General features: G+C 34.0%; 1 protein-coding gene across 23 annotated transcripts in view; it reads left to right on the top strand.

Moving 5' to 3' along the window:
* Positions 1 to 22,061, top strand: part of LOC128178469 (protein unc-13 homolog B-like) — a 102,996-nt gene that overhangs the window by 30,231 nt on the left and 50,704 nt on the right. For all 23 annotated transcript variants that reach the window (XR_008242959.1, XR_008242962.1, XR_008242958.1 and 20 more), the window contains exons 4-10: positions 826 to 943; positions 5,426 to 5,549; positions 9,304 to 9,371; positions 9,817 to 9,856; positions 10,179 to 11,064; positions 13,821 to 13,901; positions 17,608 to 17,782. Coding sequence is in view for 17 of the 23 variants with exons in the window: in XM_052845643.1 (XP_052701603.1) it covers positions 826 to 943; positions 5,426 to 5,549; positions 9,304 to 9,371; positions 9,817 to 9,856; positions 10,179 to 11,064; positions 13,821 to 13,901; positions 17,608 to 17,782 (1,492 nt within the window). In the remaining 6 variants the exon portion in view is untranslated. The remainder of the gene's footprint in view (positions 1 to 825; positions 944 to 5,425; positions 5,550 to 9,303; positions 9,372 to 9,816; positions 9,857 to 10,178; positions 11,065 to 13,820; positions 13,902 to 17,607; positions 17,783 to 22,061) is intronic.

The raw sequence follows: 22,061 nt of genomic DNA, 5'->3' as shown, positions 1-22,061 counted from the left end.
GTAAACAACAGAATCGACCGTCTGTGACTTGCATAAGAGCACACATCTAGTATTAAAAAAGGGCCAAGGTTATTGTTTTGTAACTTGAAGAAACTGAATACATATTACATTTGAAAAAATTGCTAGCTCACTATTTAATTTTATAGACCTCAGGGGAGGTTGAGTCAAAGATGCAAAAATTTGTAGTGCGCCATAGATTTTTAAAGTTTACAGTAACACATTCCTTCCATTAATAAAATCAGCCATTACCTCTTAATTGTGCTTATTCGAATGGATACATTTTATTTGGTTAAAATAAATGAATTATACTTTCAAAACCGTATACAATACTAAATGTAACAAGCATTCTGAGAGTATTGCATAAGCAATACACGTCCCCTACCGGGTTGTGGAAATTGTGAAAACAATGCACTGTAATATAGAATATCAAACCCGAACATTAAGAAATTGGAATATAAAAAATTAATTTTCTCAAAAAATATGTCAACCAGACGCTACAAAAGTGTAAACTTGATCCGTAGTTTGACATTTTGAAGCTGTTTAGCAAATTTCATATTATTCCTCAAACGCATAAAGAAAAAAAGTGTGGGAAACTGAAGTGGGACAGACAGACGGATGGACGGACAGACAGACAGACAGACGGACAGACAGACAGATGGACGCAGAGGAAAGTTATGGTCCCCTCCGGTGAAAACCGGAAGGGGACTAACAATGCTTATATGTAACTTAAATACCCAGATCTAGAGGTTCAAATGAGTCTTTCCTCATAATATTGAATTATTATACACTTGGGTTTAACCTTAACACATTGTTTTCTCTTTGTAGTGAAACAAATTGCCTGGACACTGGTTTGATCATTGAGATCTGGAATAAAGGCATGCTGTGGGATAAGCTGCTGGGTCTCCATTGGCTCCCATTGAGGGATATTCACCACTCAAATTCAGTAAGCCAACTCAAGCTCACAGCTCTTTTCCGTATAATTAGTCCTCAAAACAATGTCTCTGAACTCAGTAAACCAACTCGAGCCCAGTTTCCCAGCTCTTTTCTGTATAATTTCTCCTCAAAACAATGTCTCTGAACTTAGTAACCTAACTCAATCCCAGTTTCCCAGGTCTTTTCTGTTTAATTTGTCCTCAAAACAATGTCTCTGAACTCAGTAAGCCAACTCGAGCCCAGTTTTCCAGCTCTTTTCTGTATAACTTGTCCTGAAAATAATGTCTCTGAACTTAGTAACCTAACTCAATCCCAGTTTCCCATGTCTTTTCTGTATAATTTGTCCTCAAAACAATGTCTCTGAACTTAGTAACCTAACTCAATCCCAGTTTCCCAGCTCTTTTCAGTATAATTTGTCCTCAAAACAATGTCTCTGAATTAACTCAGTAAGCCAACTCAGGCTCACAGTTCCCCTTCCCTTTTCTCTCCCTTCCATATGACCTCAAAACATCTCTAACTGCGCCCTCCCTCCCATCCTTTCCTTTAAACTTGCCCTCCTCTTTGCTGACCTGAACTTTTTTGGGCCTTAAAAGTTCCTGGCTTTTAGTTATACAGCAAAACTCGAATATAACGAACACGGATATAGCGAATTTACGGCTATAACGAATTATTATTCATGTCCCAGCAAATTTCTTATATAAACCTTTATAAAATTAATGTATATAACGAACACGGCTATAACGAATTTACGGCTATAACGAAGTAATTTGAAGACCCCCGCTGGCAAAATCTTAACGTATTTTATCATTTTTATAACGAATTTTTTTCCATTTCAAATTTCATTGAAGATACATGCAATGTTAAGATGCATATATAAGATACTCAAATTCAAATAGTATACGGATTTTTTTTTCATTAAAATGAAATGGTTATATTGACATTTTTTTGAAAATTGCGGTAAAAACCAATTTTATAACTTACGATAGTGTGGAAAACTGTATGCCGATTATTTTATAACGAATTCGCTATAATATTTTAGACGAATTCGTTATAAACGTATAGCGAATTACGGCTATAACGAAGTTTTTTCTACGGTCCCTTGAAATTCGTTATAAACGAGTTTTGCTGTATATTGGTTTGATATGCCAGGGCCTTTGTATTAACTGCCCTTGGACAGTATTGACTCAAACTCTTCGAGTTTTGGCCGATGCTTACCACTTGAATTGATAACAAGGCTGAGATCAAAACATCAGTGTGATGATTCTATATATACATTACTTGTAATGTACATTGGTTTTATATAAACCAGATTTTGCAGAACATGAAATCTGAAGGTAAAGGAAGAGATTTTTTTTGGGAGGGGACAAGAAAATCAGTTCAATAAATCAATCAACTTAGGTATACCGTACATATATATATATGATTGATTCATCTAGAATTCATGTAGCTGAAGCATATTGGTCGATCTGTTTGCTTGAGTAGCAAATAGATACCAACAATAATTGTCGAGAAAAATTATATAGACTGAGACACTTTTTTCGGGAAATATAAGAGATAACTGTAACAGATTTGTCAAAAGAGGCTTCTTCCTAAGCTGGTCAAAATATTAACGGATTTTTGCAAATAATGAATGGTGGCACTAGGAGTCTGGAGAAATGTTCTGTTTATCTAAGACTAGAAATGTTCTTTGACGAACTAGTTGGTAGACAGATGTATATAGGAACTTGAAGATGAGTGAGGGAACAGCGTTTTTCCAGGAATAATCCATAAAAGCACCACTTAATTCTCATTAATACCAAGTTCTGCGCTGACACGAACAGCTTCCAGTGAAGAGTTCTCCAGATGAGTCGAATCTAATCAGACCAGCGGCTTTTTCTTCTATTTTTTGGTTGTTGGTAAAAGTGATTGCTCCTAATACCTTTATAAATGACTAGCTGAATTTTATGTGAACTTCCTTGTCAAATGATGAATGCACCATAAACTAATCTTTAGAGTTCTCCTATAAAGGAATTCCGTATATGATGACTAATTTTCCAAACGAGTTGAATCAAATTCATATAAACCAAGGATCTCCATAGAGGTTGAAGATTGCATGAGTTTTCTATATGGCTTGGGGGGGGGGGAGCTAGAAGTAGAATACCATAATCAAGATCTGAGGTAGATCAGTATAATTTTTTTCCCATAAAAAAAAAGACTGAGAAAATCATGTTAGTAAGCATGACACTTGATTCAGATACTGTAAACGTACTATAATTAGGATGTACAATATTTGGCGGAAAACGATTTTGCAACAGGTAAGTGTGGATTTGATGTAGCCCTTTATATCTGAATGTACTTATTTATCTATACATATACGTTTGAAATTTAGTGATGTACTTGATTTAGCGGAAGCCACCTTCTTCCAAAAAACTTATAAAAAATAGAATATGCAGCCAAATTTAATACGTTTACAGTATTTTAAAGCACAGGTATTACAACTAATTTGATTTGGAACAATTATTTCCCCATGCAGCAAGAGACTTGGAACTGATTGTCTTTGGTGAAAGACCATCCAGGAGGGAATGAAATACTGTAATCATCAATGAAAACTTGATCTTATTATAGCCATCAAGATCTTGATAAAGGCTGACCAACGCTGAACAATTTCAGAAACATCTGCACTTGTTGGTGTCAATGTCTGATCTGTTCATACAATTTTATCTGAACTTTTAAACAGTAGGTTATTGCAAGATGGATTCCAATTGGATAAAATTACTGTCAGAAAATGATTTCTTGTTCAGAGTAATTGTGGTTGGGAATTTTATAATTTCTCACCAGATAAAATTGCCTGGGTAGTAAAATGATAAGCTAGTGCCATTATAAACTTGAATATTATAATAATCCATTATTAAATCTAATCTGAAAAAATTTTTAAGTAATTTTTTAGGAAGCAATTGATAATTTTTTTTCCCAATATTGTGTCTGGGACTTTTTTGTGTTCACTGTCTTCTGTATATCATGTTTTTCACTAAAGTGCCACATGTGCAGTTAATAGCTAGGAAGAAACCCAATTCAGACATTGAAAAAAATCAGCTGTACATGCATGCAAACAGAATTTTGGAGTTCTTTTTCTGAATATAGATAGATCTTTTCCATGAACATCTTCCATTTAATGATCATGGAAGAACTATCATTAACTTGATTACAGCAGTAAATCAAGATAGGATAATGGTAGTTTCTAAGATCCCATATTGATGGATGTTCGTGCACAGGTATCGATACTTCCTAGCCAAAGTCAAAAATCTCAAGATTTTTTTTTGAACCCTGGCTGTCTCTATAAAATGGTTCTTTAAATCTGGCATCTAGATGAAAAAAATGCAAATACATATACATTTACAGCCGCTGCATGGTTAGATTGATGGACTACACAGAAAGATGAAACCAGATCTTTGGCCAGTTCTTTAAGCTCCATAAGTCGTGGGTGAAAAATGGAAGAATCTGAAGCATCCATCACAATAGAAAGGCAGAGACATTATCTAGTGATCATTTTGCAGCTCAGTCAAGATGTGAGATGCTTGATATGCAAATGAGTTCAATATTTATCGCCAGATTATTGTTTCCTTATCAGGATACAGAATTCTTTAATGACAATTGATTCTTTGAGGATAATCCCTAAAGGGTTGGGATGGATGGGGAGATCCCATGTTTGGTGACACTTGACTAGAAAACTACAGAGAATCCAAGTTCCTATAAATACATTTATTGATCCCTCTTATCTGTATTTAACAGGAACCCATTGGGAAAATTGAAAAAAAAAAGGTAAACAACAAACCACAAATGTATTCCCCCCACCCCCCCCCCCCCCCCTCAAAGAAAATCAAAAAAAATCAAAGGATTAACTGAGCTTATTTTCCTTCTCTCAGAAAAATTGTTCCCCGAAAGCGCCTGGCCATTTTCAGTAATGAGTTATTAACATTGCTTGTTTTGGTCTGGATCCTGCTGCCTGGTTAATTGAAATGAGTCTCCATCTCTTGATAGATCAGACCTCATGCAACCAATAGTCATTGAATCGACTTGTCCCCTCGTATCCAAGCTGAACCTGTCTAATGGTCTGTGGGAGGGATTTAATTAACTTATCTGACCATAATGTCTGCCGATTTAAACCATCAAATAATTTTCTGATTACCTTTATGTCGACTTACAGGAACCTACAATAGCTAGACAAAGTGTTCATGTACCAAATACTTGCTTTTATAATTATCAATTTACATGTACAGATATTGTTACAAACATCCTTGATTTTTTTTTCAATGAAATAGTTCTATCATTACTTCTAAACATTGTATTCAATATACAACAGATAGGCAGTTAATTGTTAACAAAATACATGTATTTTAAATTTATTGTCTTGGGTATTTTTATTACTAGTATGCCATTGCTAAACAAATTTTTGAAATAAGTTGCTCTATTTTGGGGGGCCCCAATCATTGCATCCATTGTCTTGTACTTGTAGGAGGGTGAAGGAAGATGGCTGTCCCTGGATAGTGAGCTCATAATGAGGAATGGCAAGGTCACAGGCACCAGGTTTCCCACGGGACACACCATCCTTCTGGATGCTAGATTCGAGTTACCATATGGTACGTAGTCTTGTAGAGCATGAGTTACTTCATGTTACATGGTCACGTAGAGTATGAAATACCATATGGTGCATATTTCTGTAGAATATGAGCTTCTTTATAGTATGTGGTGATGTAGAGACAGCTATGAGCTACCATATGGTATGTGGTCATGTAGAATATGAGTAACCATATGGTACATGGTTCTGTAGAATATGAGCTTCTTTATAGTATGTGGTGATGTAGACACAGCTATGAGCTACCATATGGTATGTGGTCATGTGGAATATGAGTTACCATATGGTAGGTGGTCATGTAGAATATGAGTTACCATATGGTATGTGGTCATGTAGAATATGAGTTACCATATGGTATGTGGTCATGTAGAATATGAGTTACCATATGGTAGGTGGTCATGTAGAATATGAGTTACCATATGGTAGGTGGTCATGTAGAATATGATCGAGTTACCATATGGTACATGGTTTTTGTAGAGTATAAGCTACCATATCATATGTGGTGATGTAGAGTATGAGAGCTTCCATATGGTATATGGTGATGTCATAAGAGTATGAATTCCCATATGTTACATGGTCATATGAGTTACCAATTTACCATATGGTATTTGGTATATTGTATTTTTTTTCAAGGTACATCTCTGTGTATTCGTAGTTATTATTTTTTTAATTATCTATTCTTTCCTTCAAGTTTTAAGCAAAAAAAAGAAAAATATTTTTGCCATTGAATGATATGGATCAAACTACATTTATTAAAATCACAAAAAATGACAGAAATTTAAAACATGCCAAGTTTGCTTTACCCTCTGTCTTAAATTCCCATGGAGTGAAAAAAGTAATTTTTTGCTTAGTACTCTTTCTCTCCCTCTCTCTCTTTGTTTAATATTTGATGGATGCCATAATTTCTTTAACACAGTGAGAAAGACAGATAAATGTGTTTTCAGGGACTGAAAACTGGGCGAATGATAAACATCATGACATTTATAGTTTAGGGATTCCCGAATATAGGGCAACCAGTGGTAAAATATTGATTGAAAACTCATTGCTAAAAATTTGCAATGAACTTGTAAATTGCACGATTTCGAAAGGCAACGATGATGTACACTGCTGCAATTGCATTAGAATGTCGAAATTTGATTTTCAGCTTTGGAATCAGAGTAATTTTGTGCCACTTGTCTATACCTAATTTGTTTGTTTTTGTGATAGGTGATATTAATAATGATAAAAGAGTTAATTATTTACAGAACAAGAACAGGCCAGGGAATTTTTGTTTCTGCGTAAATGTGGAAATTTTTATGGACTAAAACACAATTTTAACGTAGTCATTTGTGTTACTGCTAGGTGACAAATAAAACTGGAAGTATGCATCCATATTAGATATTGCAAATCAGATTGCATTGACCCAAAAAAAGGCACTGACCTATAACTTGTATTGTATGCTGAAGTGAGTGGCCCAATATTGGATTTCAAGCCATTATTAATGAATGTAGGCTTCCAAAGTAGACATCTTTTGGGATACCTGTACAAATTGCAGTAGACTGATATCATTACAGTCAAGAGTATTGATTAAAGAGAGTCTATATTCATCTCCCATCCGAAAATCTTTAATTTAATAAAAAGCAATTTATATGGATGAATTGTTTAGATTACACTGATATATGGAATGGAAAGTTTGTTTTTGGTCTGGTTGGAACTCGTTTTAATTAAGTCATTAAATCTTAATATGGACTGTGCATGCAAAATGTGAGGAATGAGACCTGCAGGTTTCTTTTGACAAGTGGACCAAATTTCGTGAAATTGCATACACAAAGGGAATTTTATATGTATATCCAAAAAAAAAAAAAATTGATCAGCAGAAGAATTTCTCAGCGGTCTGTCTGTCATTTGTATGTTGTATGTCAGGAAGCTCCTTGCTTTAGTGGGTGTAGAGAATCATTATGACAACTTAGCCTAAAAAGATGGAAGTGGGCTAGATATGTTTGCATAAATTTCCATTTAAACATCATCCCAGGAGGCCATGGCACAGGGGTAATGCTCAACTTTGTGATCAATGAAGCTGTAGGTCTGATAGCTTGACTGGCTGTCTAGACTGGATTCAGTTTCATTAGCCAAGAATAATAAAAGTTTATCAATATCCTGGTGACATCTCTTTGTACTGAAGAAAGATCTGCCTATGGCACAGGCTGGAAGTTGCTCAGCTCATACATTAATTTCCACGTTTTTCGACTTCTGAGAGTGTTCAAATCTCCAGATGCATTTCTTGATCCAGGGATTTTAAGGCACAGAGAGCAACAGTCAATAAAGAACCTTTTTTTTTTTTTCTCATTAGACGGAAATTTAAAAATGGCAGAGGAATTTAATTGATTTTCAAGAGGGTGTATTTTTTGTAAACTTGGTGCACTGTTTCGTGTAGTACGTTTTAAGAAAAAATCTTTGATTCAGGGGCTATATATATGAATTAAAAGAGAGGCAAGAAATAGTTGCTTGATAATGAAATGCTCCCTTAAGATTTGATAACAACAAAGGTGATCTAGATGACATTAGAAATTGATTTTCGTCTTAGATGTAGTGCCTGCAAAAATAGGCCCATCCATTAACAAATAAAGATTCATTATATTAAAGGTGAGAAAAAAAAACTTTGGCTCTTTTGAAGCTTAATAGAAGCAAAGAGCACAGTTTTTGAGGGAAGTTCAAGAAAGTGTCATTGATTAAACTCTGATGACATCAAATAGATGGATATTGCTGAACTGGTTTTCTGATTGATTATTTGGGTTATTGTGTATTGCGTGACCAACAGTTACAACAATATTACAGTACAGAGCTCTTAAAATGCTTCCTTTGTATAAGCACAATGTTGTTCTTGTCACAGAATATTAATAAAAGCAATATGACCTGCATTTTTTAGAATTCAATTTTGCTGCAAAAACCTGCTAGTATGCAAAGTCTGCATGTAACTTAAACTTTTATAATAAATATGATTTGAAAAAATCATTAATATTTGGCAGAGGAAAGATTTCTCTTCTAATGAATATATAGCAGTTCAATTTTTGTACAAGACGACAATAATTCTATTTTGTTTCAATTAAGGCTTCTTAACGGCTTTTGCCAACAAAAATAAGGCTTTTAGTAGAAAATAACATTTTCGTAAAAAATAAATCAGCTTGAAAATTTCAGCTCATATTGCTTTAATTAAATGATAACTCCTCATTTAGTTTCATAATCTTTCAACATCTATTTATTTGTTACATGAAGTGCTTTGAATTAAACGTTTGCTAGCTACAATCAATTTTGATTTTTCAGTCCTCTCAGTACTTTCATTAATTGATGCTTTGATAATTTTTTCCTACTGAATTAATGATAGAAAGAAATAAAAGCTCGGTTTCAATTTTGTGAAAGCAGGTTTTATTCACAGTGAAGTCACTATATAGACAAAGTATAATCTCATCAAATTGTAGCAGTAGATTTGGTATATGTAATAAAACAATTATTTCCCTTCAAGTAAGAAAACAGTAAAAACTCAATTTGCCATTTGGTATAGAAGAAGCCAAGAAACAATCTGTTGTGCTCTTCTGTTCTTGGACAACATAAGTTTCTTGAGGTTTCTCCTCTACCTACCTTTGGACAAAGGTTCTGACTCTTGAAATGATTGAATAATATTTTTGGATGGCAGCTTAAGTCTGTATGTAAGATTTTTAAAAGTTTCTTTCTAAATCTTTTATTACATGATAAATATAACGCTGTCTCTTTGTATTACACAGATCTCCCAGAGGCTGAAGCTGCAGAATTGGAAAATAAACTTAAAGTTCTCAACACCATCGATCAAGAGGTAGGAATAGAGCTATTTTAACTGTCAACAAGAACTTGGACTTAAGGTTGTTTTATCAAACAGCAACATATATGTCATAGGCCTGTCTATTTTATTGTAGTCGGCCTGTCTTTCTCATTTTTGACCAATCAGTCTTCGCTAATTGAAAACAACAATATTTGTCTACTCTTAAGTTGTGCGTTACATAACTCATGCATATTTTGATTATTTTCAACTTCTTTTGATGCATGGGTAAATAGTTTCATGATAACAAATGTCTAAGGTCTTGTTGAAATGGCTGATTTTTATTAGCATGTGCTTATCTGAGAGAGAGAGAGAGAGAGAGAGAGAGAGAGAGAGGAGAGAGAGAGAGAGGAGATATTGAAAAATTGTATAATGGTCAATAATATGAAAAAAAAATTACGTCATTTGCTTTTTTATTAAAATCAACTTTTGTATTTTATAGTTGATGACTATACAGCGCCAAAATACATATTCTACTCAATGTAAGTACAGTTATTGCATGTTTAATACATGCAAAGGGAAGTAACTTCAATGCAGCACTCTTCATATTGCTATTCATGATTTGAATTCTCCAGACATTTATGACTTTACATATAGAAGGGTTGAGGATTAGTTTGATTAAACTTTTATAGTATCACTGCATTATGGGGACTCTGCTTCTTTTTGCAGGTCATATTTTGTAATCTTTTTGAAGCATTTAAATTCTGATAAATTTTGATCAATATCTTTTGAATGAAGGGTCTAGTATTCATCTTTCTAACAGTCTTTGATGGTTGCTTTAATATTTTTGTTTTGCCTCTAAAGCTGGGATGTCTGAAGACAGTGATTACAAGAGTGACAATAGCTACCCCCCTCCTCACCAACACAACGTCTCAGTAAAGCAGTTTCCTCTGCATGAACCCAGCAGAGATTTTTACTATAATGGACAGTTTGATTCATTCGATGGAGGAGGGCTGGATGATGATCGACAGGGATCATTTGACCGTTTTGAAAGTTTTGATGAAGAGGAGTCATTAAATGGACATCACTTTCATGATCGGTATCAGCGAGATCTATCTCCAGAACCAGACAATGAATCTTATGAAGAAGAATTGACTCACTGCTCCGAGAGGAGGAGTCAGGATGATCCGAATTACGATCAGGATCAGGATTACTCTTTGCGTGGATCAGATTATGATCCTGTGGAGTACGATGATTACGAACGTGCAAAGCTTAATGATAGAAGCTTTAGTGAGGAAGATGAAAGCTACTCGGGGGGGAGGGAAATGAGCCGAACACTCAGTGAAGAAGAGTCCTCAAGCAGAGGAAGGCACTATGATAGAACTTTCAGTGAGGAGAGTAACCGGATATATAGTGAGGAAAGTAACCGGATTTATAGTGAGGAAAGTAACCGGATTTATAGTGAGGAGAGTAATCGAGACCAGCACTCCATGGAAAGAACACTTAGTGAAGATAGTAGCAGAGAGAGACAGCAATATTATGACCAAGTGGATGATCGACGGCCTTCTTATACGCAGAACCATCGAGGGAGCTACGACAACACCAAGAATAGAGATTACGGGAGAGAGTGGGAGTACTATCAAGATGAGGAAAGCACATATGTTCATGGGCGGAGTGATACAGAGTCGGAACATATGTCATACAACAGCAGGCCCAGGCATAGTCGACAGTACAGCTACACTAATAGGGGGTAGGTACTTACTACGGAACATATGTCATACAACAGCAGGCCCAGGCATAGTTGACAGTACAGCTACACTAATAGAGGGTAGGTACTTACTACCAAACATGTCATACAACAGCAGGCCCTGGCATAGTCAAGTTCAGTACAGCTACATTAATAGGGGGTAGATACTTACTACCAAACCTATGTCATTGACCAATAGGCCCATGTAGGCAAAGTCAACAGTACATGCAGTTACACTAAAAAAGGGTAGGTACTTACTAGTGAACAGGGTCATACGTTAATTGGCCAATGAAGGCATAATAAACAATAAGGTTCACTTATCGAGAGTAATTAGCAGAAACACTAAAGTTAAAGTATTTTACACTTTGTAATTACATGTAATAATTAAGAAACAAATTGGTCCCCTGAAGTGATAGAAACAGTTAAAAAACAGGAAAATGTAAAGCATGTTTATAACAGTGAAGCACAAGGAATTAACATTTTTGGATAGTTTAATACAAATGCTATTTCTGTTTGATTATCTAATTAATCATATTAGTGCTTCAGACCAAAAGGTATGAAAATTAATGACATCATTGTTAGCACAAATTTTAGATATGGATGTTCATTGTATATATAAACCCTGCTTCACTTTAAAACTAAAAGAAAGAAAGAAAAAAAAACCCTGATGTGCTTTCCCAGTACTTGGCTCAAAGAGGAATAAACATATATACGCTGTTTATAGAAGATCTTGTATTATAGCTGTTTCGTCATTGATTGATGCTTTGCTGGTGGGCTTAAATAATAGCATGAATAAGCATTGCTTCTCAATACAACCCACACATACTAAATACCAGCTCGGAGTCCCTATTGTGTGGTCACAGAATTAGTTGGCCTACTTGACCTTTAAAGAGATAGTATATATCTTGAATCGAATCACAAGAAGACATTTTCATTAGCTCTTAACAGTGTTTGTAGAGACACTGGAGGGTTGAAAAAAGCAGGGTATTTTCGGTCTCCTAGGATAATTAGCCTTATATCGTCATTTTGTTTTTGGGTTTTATTCATTTTTTTTCTTGTTGAGCTTGGTTTATATTGCTCTATTTTGTCGAAACCAAATTATGGTTTTGAAAAATTATCTGCACATACTCAATGTCCTACTCATAGCATCCCTTAACTAAATCGACTTTTAGATATCAATGACGTCATACAGTGGTTTCATTAATATTCGGGGGTATCAATTTTCGTGGATATAAAAGTAAAAATCACAGTTTCAAGGATACGTAAATTAGTGGCCAACCGGCCTATCAATACAAAATATTAATAAAAATTGCACTTCAATAAACATTTAATTTCGTGGATCAACTTAACAACGAAATCCACGAAAATTGGTATTCAACGAATATTGATGAAACCACAGTATTGAATGTTCATCTTTAATATTTCAAGAAGAAAAGAGTAACGAAAGGATTGCAATTAAAGTAAATCAATTTAATACAACATGAAAAAAGACTAAAAAAAACCCTGAAAATTGTGTTGCATTTTGGGAATTATAGATATTTAAGGAAATTTTTATTATTTTATGTTGATTACTGAATTCTTCAGTAATAATCATGTACAATGCTCTTTCGAGATAGAATCAGCCCCAAAGGCTTTTAGCTGCAAAGTAATCTCCTATAAGATATCTCATCTAGAAATTTACCCTTGTCAATCAACAGTTGGCATTGAACTCAATGCAAACTAATAAAATAAAAAATAAAAACCCAGGGTCGTAGCAGATAAGGACTTCAAGCTATTAGAACCGTTTTAACAAGTCCTTGGACTTTCAGTAGGATGTAACTATCTATTTCTTGCGTCAAAAGAAGTTGAAATGACGCTGGTTTCAAGTGAAATATACACCGATTGCGTAGCCTTAGCTCAAAAGCCAGACAAATCCTGTTGATTTTAAAGAGCCATGACTGAGTGGCCTACAATGAAATAGACAGACCTACGTTACAATGCTGTTTGACACAACTACCCAAAGTCCAAGCTCCTGTTAAAATGGTTCCATTTAAAGTTCAAAGTAGCATAGAGCGGTCTTTTTACTCAGATATATACATGTATACCCGGTACTATTCTCTTTTGAGAGGTGGACAGGCATAGTGGATGTAGGCAGCTATGCCTGTCCATTTCTCAAAAGAGAATAATACATGTACTTGAGTAAGCTGGCAAATTAAATTGAACAGAATTTTGGAAATTTGAAATCAAGGCTCTCTCATTTTGTTCAATGTACTGTAAGAAAATTGATAATCATGCAAGCAATTTTATTTACAATTTTTTTTTTTAAACAACCATTCATTGATTAAAAGAAAAGTCAAATAGCCATTTACTCTTAAATATCAGAAGAAACGGTAACAAGTACAAACAAAATATTTGAATATGGAACCTCACCAAAATTTAAACAAATTTACAATGTTGTCTTTTAAAAACTGTTGGCTCCTTGCGTGGGATCAATTAGCCCACGACCCACTTTCCATTTATTTTCCTCCGCAAGTAAACTCACTGTCGGCCAAAGAAACGGTGGAGCTTTTCCTAACCCAAGTTCTAATGTCACATTGATAAAAGATGCAATTATCTTCCTCAGGTGACTGGGAAAATTTCAGCATATAGATGGAGAGTAACGATCGAAGTGATAATCAAAAAATCAATTGACAGCAGTAAATATGACTGTCGATGTATGATAAATATGAAATGCTACGGTATAATGATAATTGTTTTGATTTCTCTTGTCTTGATAACAGGAGCCCCGCAAGGAGTGGAGATTCCCTGACCAATACGACCAATATGACCAACACCAGCAAAATCAGCACTCAGGATTTTAGGTAAGGCCCAGCATATTGAGGTCACACTGTATCTTTTTTTTATGGTGTAACATGTTACATAACCTAGATTTGTCAACATTTAATCTAGACATTTTGTTTACATTCAAAGTGTACTACTGTAGCATTTGCATAGTTCTTGTTGTTTACCATATATTGAATGCAGAGGACTTAAGTATATCTAATACTACTATTCCTTTGAAAGAGGGTAAAGATTCAAGGGGAAATTTAAGGGAAGGGGGTTGAAAATAATGCCTAAAAATAAGTGTTGTGGTTATATATAAATATATCTTTAAAATAAATAACTATATATTTAAAGATTTCTTATTCAAAAAAGCAAAGCTCAAGACAAAAAAAAGTATGATTTGTTATAGACATGTGCAACAAGTATGTAGTAATTCATTTGATATTATTAAAACACCATGATCATATTATTAAATATGGACATATATGACATATATAAAACCATTTTAACAAGACCTTGGACTTTCGGTAAGATGTTACTATATTTTTTTTGCGTCAAAACAAGTTGAAAATGACTCTGGTTTCAAGTGAAATATACACAGATTGCGTAGTCTCAGCTCAGAAGCCAGACAAATCTTGTTGATTTCAAAGAGCAATGGCCGAGTAGGCAGCAATGAAATAGACAGACCTACGTCATAGTGTTGTTTGACATGACTACCCAAAGTCCAAGCTCCTGTTAACATGGTTCTAATATATCTTTGCTGAGGGACAGACAAAAATTTAGATCTCAAATGTAATATACAAGTGTAAATAAATTTTGTTCATATGAAAATTGTAAATTACACCATTCTGCACACTCATTCAATAAATTAGAATGTACTAAACCAGTACTTTTCAAAAATGTTCTGGAGGGTTGCCATGAATTTTGAAACCATGCCTACTGGTTTTCAGAACCTATTTTAATTCATTTCCACTGTCAAAAGTTTAAATTTTGAAATAATCGTCAGCATTCATTGAAAGGTCATTGAAAGGTATACAATGTATATATATGAAATACCCTCAATAATTGGTGTAATATGAAATTGAATTTTCAGTATGAAGATTGTGTGTGTCATTTTTCAATTTTTGATAGCGAGGAAATGAGAAATTAGGTTTCATTTTTCATGGAGCAATTATGAAATCATCAAACCAGCTACTCTAGCATGGTAAAATGAGGTAATTTTCTTGTTCAAGTTAGAAATTATGAAGTGATGGATTTTTGGATGAAGTCGAGAGAAAAAAAAAATGGTTGTACTGCCAGCCTTTTGTATCTTGCTAATAACTTTGAGTAATTGAATTTTCTAAGACCTGATGGATATTTGTGAAATAGAAAAATACTTGAAATTGGTGTTTGGGATATCTGTTGTTCTACAAAGGAGCTTAATATTTTGGAGGGAATGAATTTGTTTACGAAAGTTTGTGATTTCTAATGTTCTACAAAGGAGCTTGATATTTTGGAGGGAAAAAATTTGTTTTACGAATGTTTTGATAGTCTCAGGGAATGGAATTGTCTCGAGACTTACTGCATGCATGATGTGTACAGAGGCCAGCCTTGACCCTATGTGTACAATTAGTACGGTGTCTTATGGTAATGGGTGAGTGAATTCTAGCTGGCAGACCCGGGCCACAATAAGCCCTATACATGTTTATGCTAGGAACACATTCTTCGTCTTGTTTGTATACCTCAAGAGAACTTTTAAATGGCAATCCTGTCAGAGGTTTTCACTTATAAAACATGTTAAATTCTCAGTCTGACTGAATTTAGGAACTTGCCATTATGAATGATCTGTTGGATTTTGTATTGTTAATTGTTCAAGATATATGGAGGACTTAATCGTTTGATTTTGGAAATATTCACAACATGGAGTGCATATTGAAGTGTCTAGAGATTATCTATCTGTAAGTTTGACTAATATATAAAATATATATATTTTTGGTAATGGTTGTTATACATGTTAAAAAAAAAACTTTATACATGCAATTGTCTATACCCAGTATAAGTCTCTTGTTGCGAAATTCTCTTCATTTGTCTGAGTAACATCATTCTAAAGGAGTATATTTCAACCTTTCAAACGTAATATTTATTTTAAATGATAGAATAACAATGTACTCGCTGGTAAACACTGTTTTTTTTTGTTTTGTTTTCTTTTGCATATAAAGATTTTGTGTGTTCAAATACAGCAGATTTAATCATTAGTCTAGCTATTAACTTTCAAACCTGAACAATTAGGCATGGTTGAAAGTAAGTTGCATAATTGGTCGTGCAATTATCATTCATGTAGTTGTTACTGCAATTATGATTATAAAGTTAAAACCTTTAAAATTAAAAACTTTGAGACATGCAGTTGTAAATCGATTTGATTGCAGCCTAATTAGAATTGTAAATTATCTTGTTTAGTATTTTTGTTCATACACTATATCTCTGCAAATAAAATATCAATTATTGGTTACCTGGTATAATATTCGCAACAGAGTAAATATTGTCTGGCAAGTAAATATATCCTTGACTGCCATGAAGCCATTTATTATTAAATATTTTTTTTTAACTAAGGCATATTTTTTTTTTTCTTCAGCAGTTAACAAAACATTGTTAAAACCACAGTGTTCATTAACTTATGAAACCTTTATTGTCCCAAATCTTGTTACATGGCAGAAACCATAGAAATCAAAACACCTTCTTGACTATTTAAGGTAGTGTGGAACATATTGAGAAATGTGTGTGGACGAAAACACATCATACACTGTATTTGAAATTTTCATTTTTTTATTTTTTTTTTCAACTTTATAATGCATTTTAAAAATCATTTAGAAAGGTTAGAAATCAAGATTACATTTAAAAATGAATCAGTGGCCAGTGGGTTTCCAACTTGTGACTAGGATCAGTAGTTGAAATTTTATCCAATAGTGCTTTACTGTTAGACCGTGAAAAAAGATGTATTAACAAAATTCTTATTCAATTCATTGACTTTTTTGAACGATTTATAGTGTGACACAGTATATTAAAAGGTGTCCCTTTGTAACCTCCTAAAAATAGCCCTTTAAGATTCATTGTCTCACAATCGTTCATTTATTATGTATAGTATTGATAGGCTCACAGTGTCAGCATGCCTTAGAGGACAAAAGTTTTTTGGTTTTTTTTTAGCAGTAGTATTAACAGCTATTATATCTGACTAAGTACCATATATAAATATAAAGTTACAATAATATTTTATACAAATCACAGGACAAAAGTTGACAAAAATTTGCTGTATGAATTTCAGTTATTTATCTTGGTGACAGTTACCTCTCTTAGCAAGGGGTTGTTGTACCTTAACTGAAACTAATGCGTTAGTTAGGGTATAAAAAGCCTTTTCTTTATAGATATTGAAGTGAACGAAATAGCTTAATTGACAGAAAGTCTGTTTTGAAAAAATTAACTAGCCAGCTGCTATTTAACTGTAATTGTTTCCAATCATGTGTACATCTTAATATGTGTTAAAGTCAAAATTATGATTATTATAATGTGTGCACCAGCTTAGCAGGTAATTTTTACACCTGTTATGAGATACATGTACATAGCCTCATGGAAAGGTTCACAGTTATCAATTCCAAGGTAATTGCTGCCATTGCCTTGATTTGAGAATTGAACAGCAAGGAAATTTGATCAAGCAGTAGCGATCTGTCGACAGTTTTCCGTATTAACATACGTAATTGTTGCCTTTTATAGCCCAATTAACAGCCAGACAAGCCTTAGCGGTCTGAGTCGACAAAGCACCCAGGAAAGAAGCGATGGTCCTCTGGACTACCCCTACAAATACTCCCCCCACCCCGAGCTCCAGGAGTCACCGGCCAAAATCAGGTGGAGCCAGGCTGTGAAGAAAATCAACACTGAGCTCAATAAGGTGAGATTTTGGGGTCTGGGTATTTAATTGTTGTTGTTTCATTAAAGTCTTTGGAGTTTATCATGTTCATTATCCCAAAGTCAGCGACTTGTTGGATGGATGCATGGACATTTTTTGATGTATTAAGGTAGGTGACAATTGGGCAGTGTGTTAAGCAATAATGTGTCATATTAAGAAATTTTTGTATGTGCATTGTCCTTGGAGAAAGGGTTGTGAAAACTTTGATGGCAAGAATAGAGAAGGGGCAAAAACAAGGTGTACATTTTTTATTCTTTTAAGTGTTCCTTCTAAGTTTAAACACAAAAGAGTTAAACATATATTGAATTACCAAATGTTTGAGACGTTAACAATGATTGGCAATGATGAATGTCGATTTTACATCATGTTTAGTCTCAGGGATAATCTTGCATTGCAGAAAACAACTTGCTTACAAACTTTATAGTTATAAAGTTATAACATACCAAACGGGGATTCTTAGATGACATATAACTTGATTGTATGGATGTGGACCATGTACTGGAAACTTTTGCCCCATGCATTTTAGTTTTGCCAGTTTAATTTTGCCTTATTTGCACACATTAAAGGGCAAAGTAAAAAACTGTATGTTGCTTCTCTCTTAAACCACTTGGGCAGATTTGACTTGGGACTAATCTTTTACAGTAAGTTGATCACATGGCTTAGTGGTCTTAGGTGTAAGGTCAGTAGCCAAAGGCAGCTGGTTCTATAAGCACCATTTTGGTCACTTGATGTTGTGTATTATGTCCTTACAAACAAAGCACTATATCTATGACTACCTGGTACATGTTTTCAAGCCACCTGAGCTGCAGTTGGGTACCATCTTAGGGGTTCAACCTGATATAGACTGGTGTTCCATCCAGGTATAGTCATTGAGTCTCGATCATCCCTTTAGCACCACAGAAATTGGAGATGTCAGCATTGGCTCCATCTTTCTACAGTGCCTCGTGGCTACTGGAGACGATCGACAGGATTTAACTTTAAATAACTGTGATTTTAGCATGGGGCAAAAATACCACTATGTTACCGTGCAGTGTGTCACATATGTGGGCATTAGATAATTTTAAAAGTCTGAAATACTTTAAGATTTTTAAGTAATATTACGTATGGAACTATTCGATACTTAAAACTTTTGGGAATTCTACAAATTATGAGAATTCATATGATATAAATTGACATGGAACTGTCGGTGTTGTTCCTACACATTAATTTTGAAAATACTGATTCTATGGCTATGCTAAGGAAACAATCTCCTATGAAAATTGATTATTTTATGTGATTTATGAGGCATTGCGTTATAGCGGCTTCAGTAGCTTATGATTAGAAACTTCCCCAAAGGAGAGAACATCTACAGACACAATGCAGGCTTAAATAGTAACAGCTATAGCCTTAAAAAATTATTATCTCACAGTATGCAGAAATAAAGTGCTAGCAGTTCTTAAGCCAAATTCCCCTCCCCTTCCCCTCCAAAAAAAAAGTTTGAAGTATCCATAGTGGATTTGTTTCTTCTATTGTGAAAGATTTGTGCAATGAAAATTTATAGGTATGACAGCAAGATATAATTAGGGGTAGATTAAGTTAATTGTGTTAGAAATATACAAGTAAATCAGCGAAAGAAAATTAAGAAACTAAAGGGTTCGAGAAATAGCTTGATTTAACATTGTACAATTCTTCCAAAGTGTCTCCAAAAGAAGGATAACTCTTGCACATCATGAACTCTTAAGTCATGAAGCAGATCCGTCTGCCTTTATTGGTTATATTTCCACTGTAAATTGAGAGAAGGAAATAAGATAGAAAATAGTTGTTGAATTAGATAGAGCTCTGGAAAAACAAATTAGGAGATTAGCTTAAATGGCATTCAAGTTGCAAAACAAAATGGAAAAAAAAGAGCTAACCTTTTTCTGGCTTTATATGTCACTTAAATTAATACAGAGGCACAAACAGTTTTAACATTTTAGACTGTCTGCATCCAAAAATCCTTTTCAAAGGAATCAACATTTGGGTGCAGTTTGGTTTTGTGCTAGCTATCCCCATTTGAATATTGAGTCAGCTTTCTATCTGAGCATTAAAAAAAAATCTAAAAGAAAAAAACCACACCAAAAACAAGCCAAAACCATAACAATGAAAAAGACCTTGATATTTTGTTTTGTGCTTTTTGAATTAAACACTAGAAACTACTAGCTGTAACTGGGCTAAGAGAGAACACCTTAGTTGCAATCTACAGATTTTGTGACCTGATTCTATTTCCACAATGGAATGGAATGGACACAAAACCTGACAGCTTTTTGACAGTGAGAGAAACACCCCCCCCCCCCCTTCCTGAAAAAAATTCGAGAAAAAGATGTGTATTTGTATCATGGAAGAGGCTTAAGCTTAAAAAAAAAAACCTCGAAAAAATAATAAGCTGCTTGCTGTCCAATTTGAAACAGGAGTGTTTTTCAGTATATTGGTACCTTATTCTCACTTTTCTTGAACATTTTAACAATATATCACTTTGAACACACCCAGCTGTGCTATTTTCGTGTTCAATTTTAACATACATGCTGGTTCCCTCATTTCAACTCTACCTTTTGCTATCTATATATATTCGATGCTGCGTGAGCAGACTTTGCACCATATACGCCGTGATGAATTTTTTTCTGTCTCCAAAAAGAAGGCTAGACATTGAGATTAATATTTTGCAGACAGACAGATTATAAATACTTCAAAGGTGTGTTGTCATGAAATACTAATGAATAATGAGGGGTTTTTTAGGGTCTTCCGTTTCCAACGGAAGACCCTCTTGTTTTTCTTCGGTTTCTTTTTATTATTATTTTATTTTTTATTTTTTTTCTGACTCCTTCTCGGCTTTATATCTCAAAAAGTTTTCACCCGATTTCAATGAAATTTTCAGAGCTTTTGTAAAGTTACCGTGCCTCAAAGATGTTAAAGTTTCAGCATTTACGTCACTTCCGTTCAAATTTGGCGGCCATTTTTAAATTTAAAAAAAGGGATTTTGTCCGGAAGAAATCTCCGTAATCTTTCAAGATATCGCTTTGAAATTTTTAATGATGATAGATGTATCAATTCTATAATGTACTGGGGGGTTTAAAATTTTGTTCATTAATTTTGCTCAAAACCGGAAGCAGTTCCAATTTTTGGAAATTTTCATTTTTTGGAACAAAATAAAACAATACTACTGTCTTATAAAACTTGACATGGTGAATTCAAATCTGAAATCCATTTGAAATTCGGATGATGCATTACAGAGATATTGGGGTTTAAAAATTGATTTTTTCGGAAATTTTGATTCCGCGTCCTTGGTTTAAAAAATAGCGTAATGTTCAAAGTAAAATTAATTCGTACCAAAAACAATTGTTAAGTCGTGCTTGAACACATTCGGATTTTTTTGTGTCAAGTCGTTCTTGAAATCAGAAAGGTTTTTGTTAAGTCGTACCAGGAATAATTCGATTTTTTCATCTTTTAATTTTAGTTACTCTTGTTTTTGGTTTAAGAGTTCTGCTTCTTACAGGAACTTCCGGCTTTACTTCGGACATTGACGGAAGACCCACTCGTTGCTTTGCAACGAGCTTTGCTCTAGTTTTGGTTTTGTTTTTTTTTTCTTTCAAATTTCCTTTTATTGATTTTGTTGTGTATAGATAATTAACTGTTGTGAATTTTTTCTAGCTTAGAATAGTTGATGACACCTGTTTTTTCTTTGTGGGGGTAATCCACTAATTCACACCAAATACGTAAGAAGAAAGTTCTGACGTACATACCGCTAATTATTTGTGAACTTAAGCTGATATGACTTACATGTACTTATTATATTTTAACATCATTTCTTTGAAACAAATGATAAGCTGAAAAAGTAACCAGGCACATACAAACATGTTAATTAGCAGTTTTCACCGTAGATTCTTGTAATCAAAATGCCGAAATATCTAAGTTTCTGCATTAAAGTAAACAAATGTTTTCATGTTAAACAGTGTTTTGTATGCAGTTTTCACCATTGATCCTTTACAGTAATCAAAATGCCGAAATATCCAAGTTTTCTGCATTAAAGTTAAAAAAAATTCATGATGAAAGGGTTTTGTTGCGTATTGAAAATACATTATCTAGCTAATACAGGTATTGTATTTAAAATTGTGTGTTTCTCATATTCAAGGTTTTGCATGGGTTATTTGAGAAAAACAGCAAAAATTGTAAAGCACTGTTTATAAAGTACCGGTATGTGTTAATTTGGTTGAATAAAGTGCATTTAATTATTACATTGATATACAGT

The sequence above is a fragment of the Crassostrea angulata genome, chromosome 3, assembly GCF_025612915.1.
Source record: "Crassostrea angulata isolate pt1a10 chromosome 3, ASM2561291v2, whole genome shotgun sequence".
In the NCBI taxonomy this organism is placed as follows: Eukaryota; Metazoa; Mollusca; class Bivalvia; order Ostreida; family Ostreidae; genus Magallana; species Magallana angulata.
This window is presented reverse-complemented; position numbering and strand designations above follow the sequence as displayed.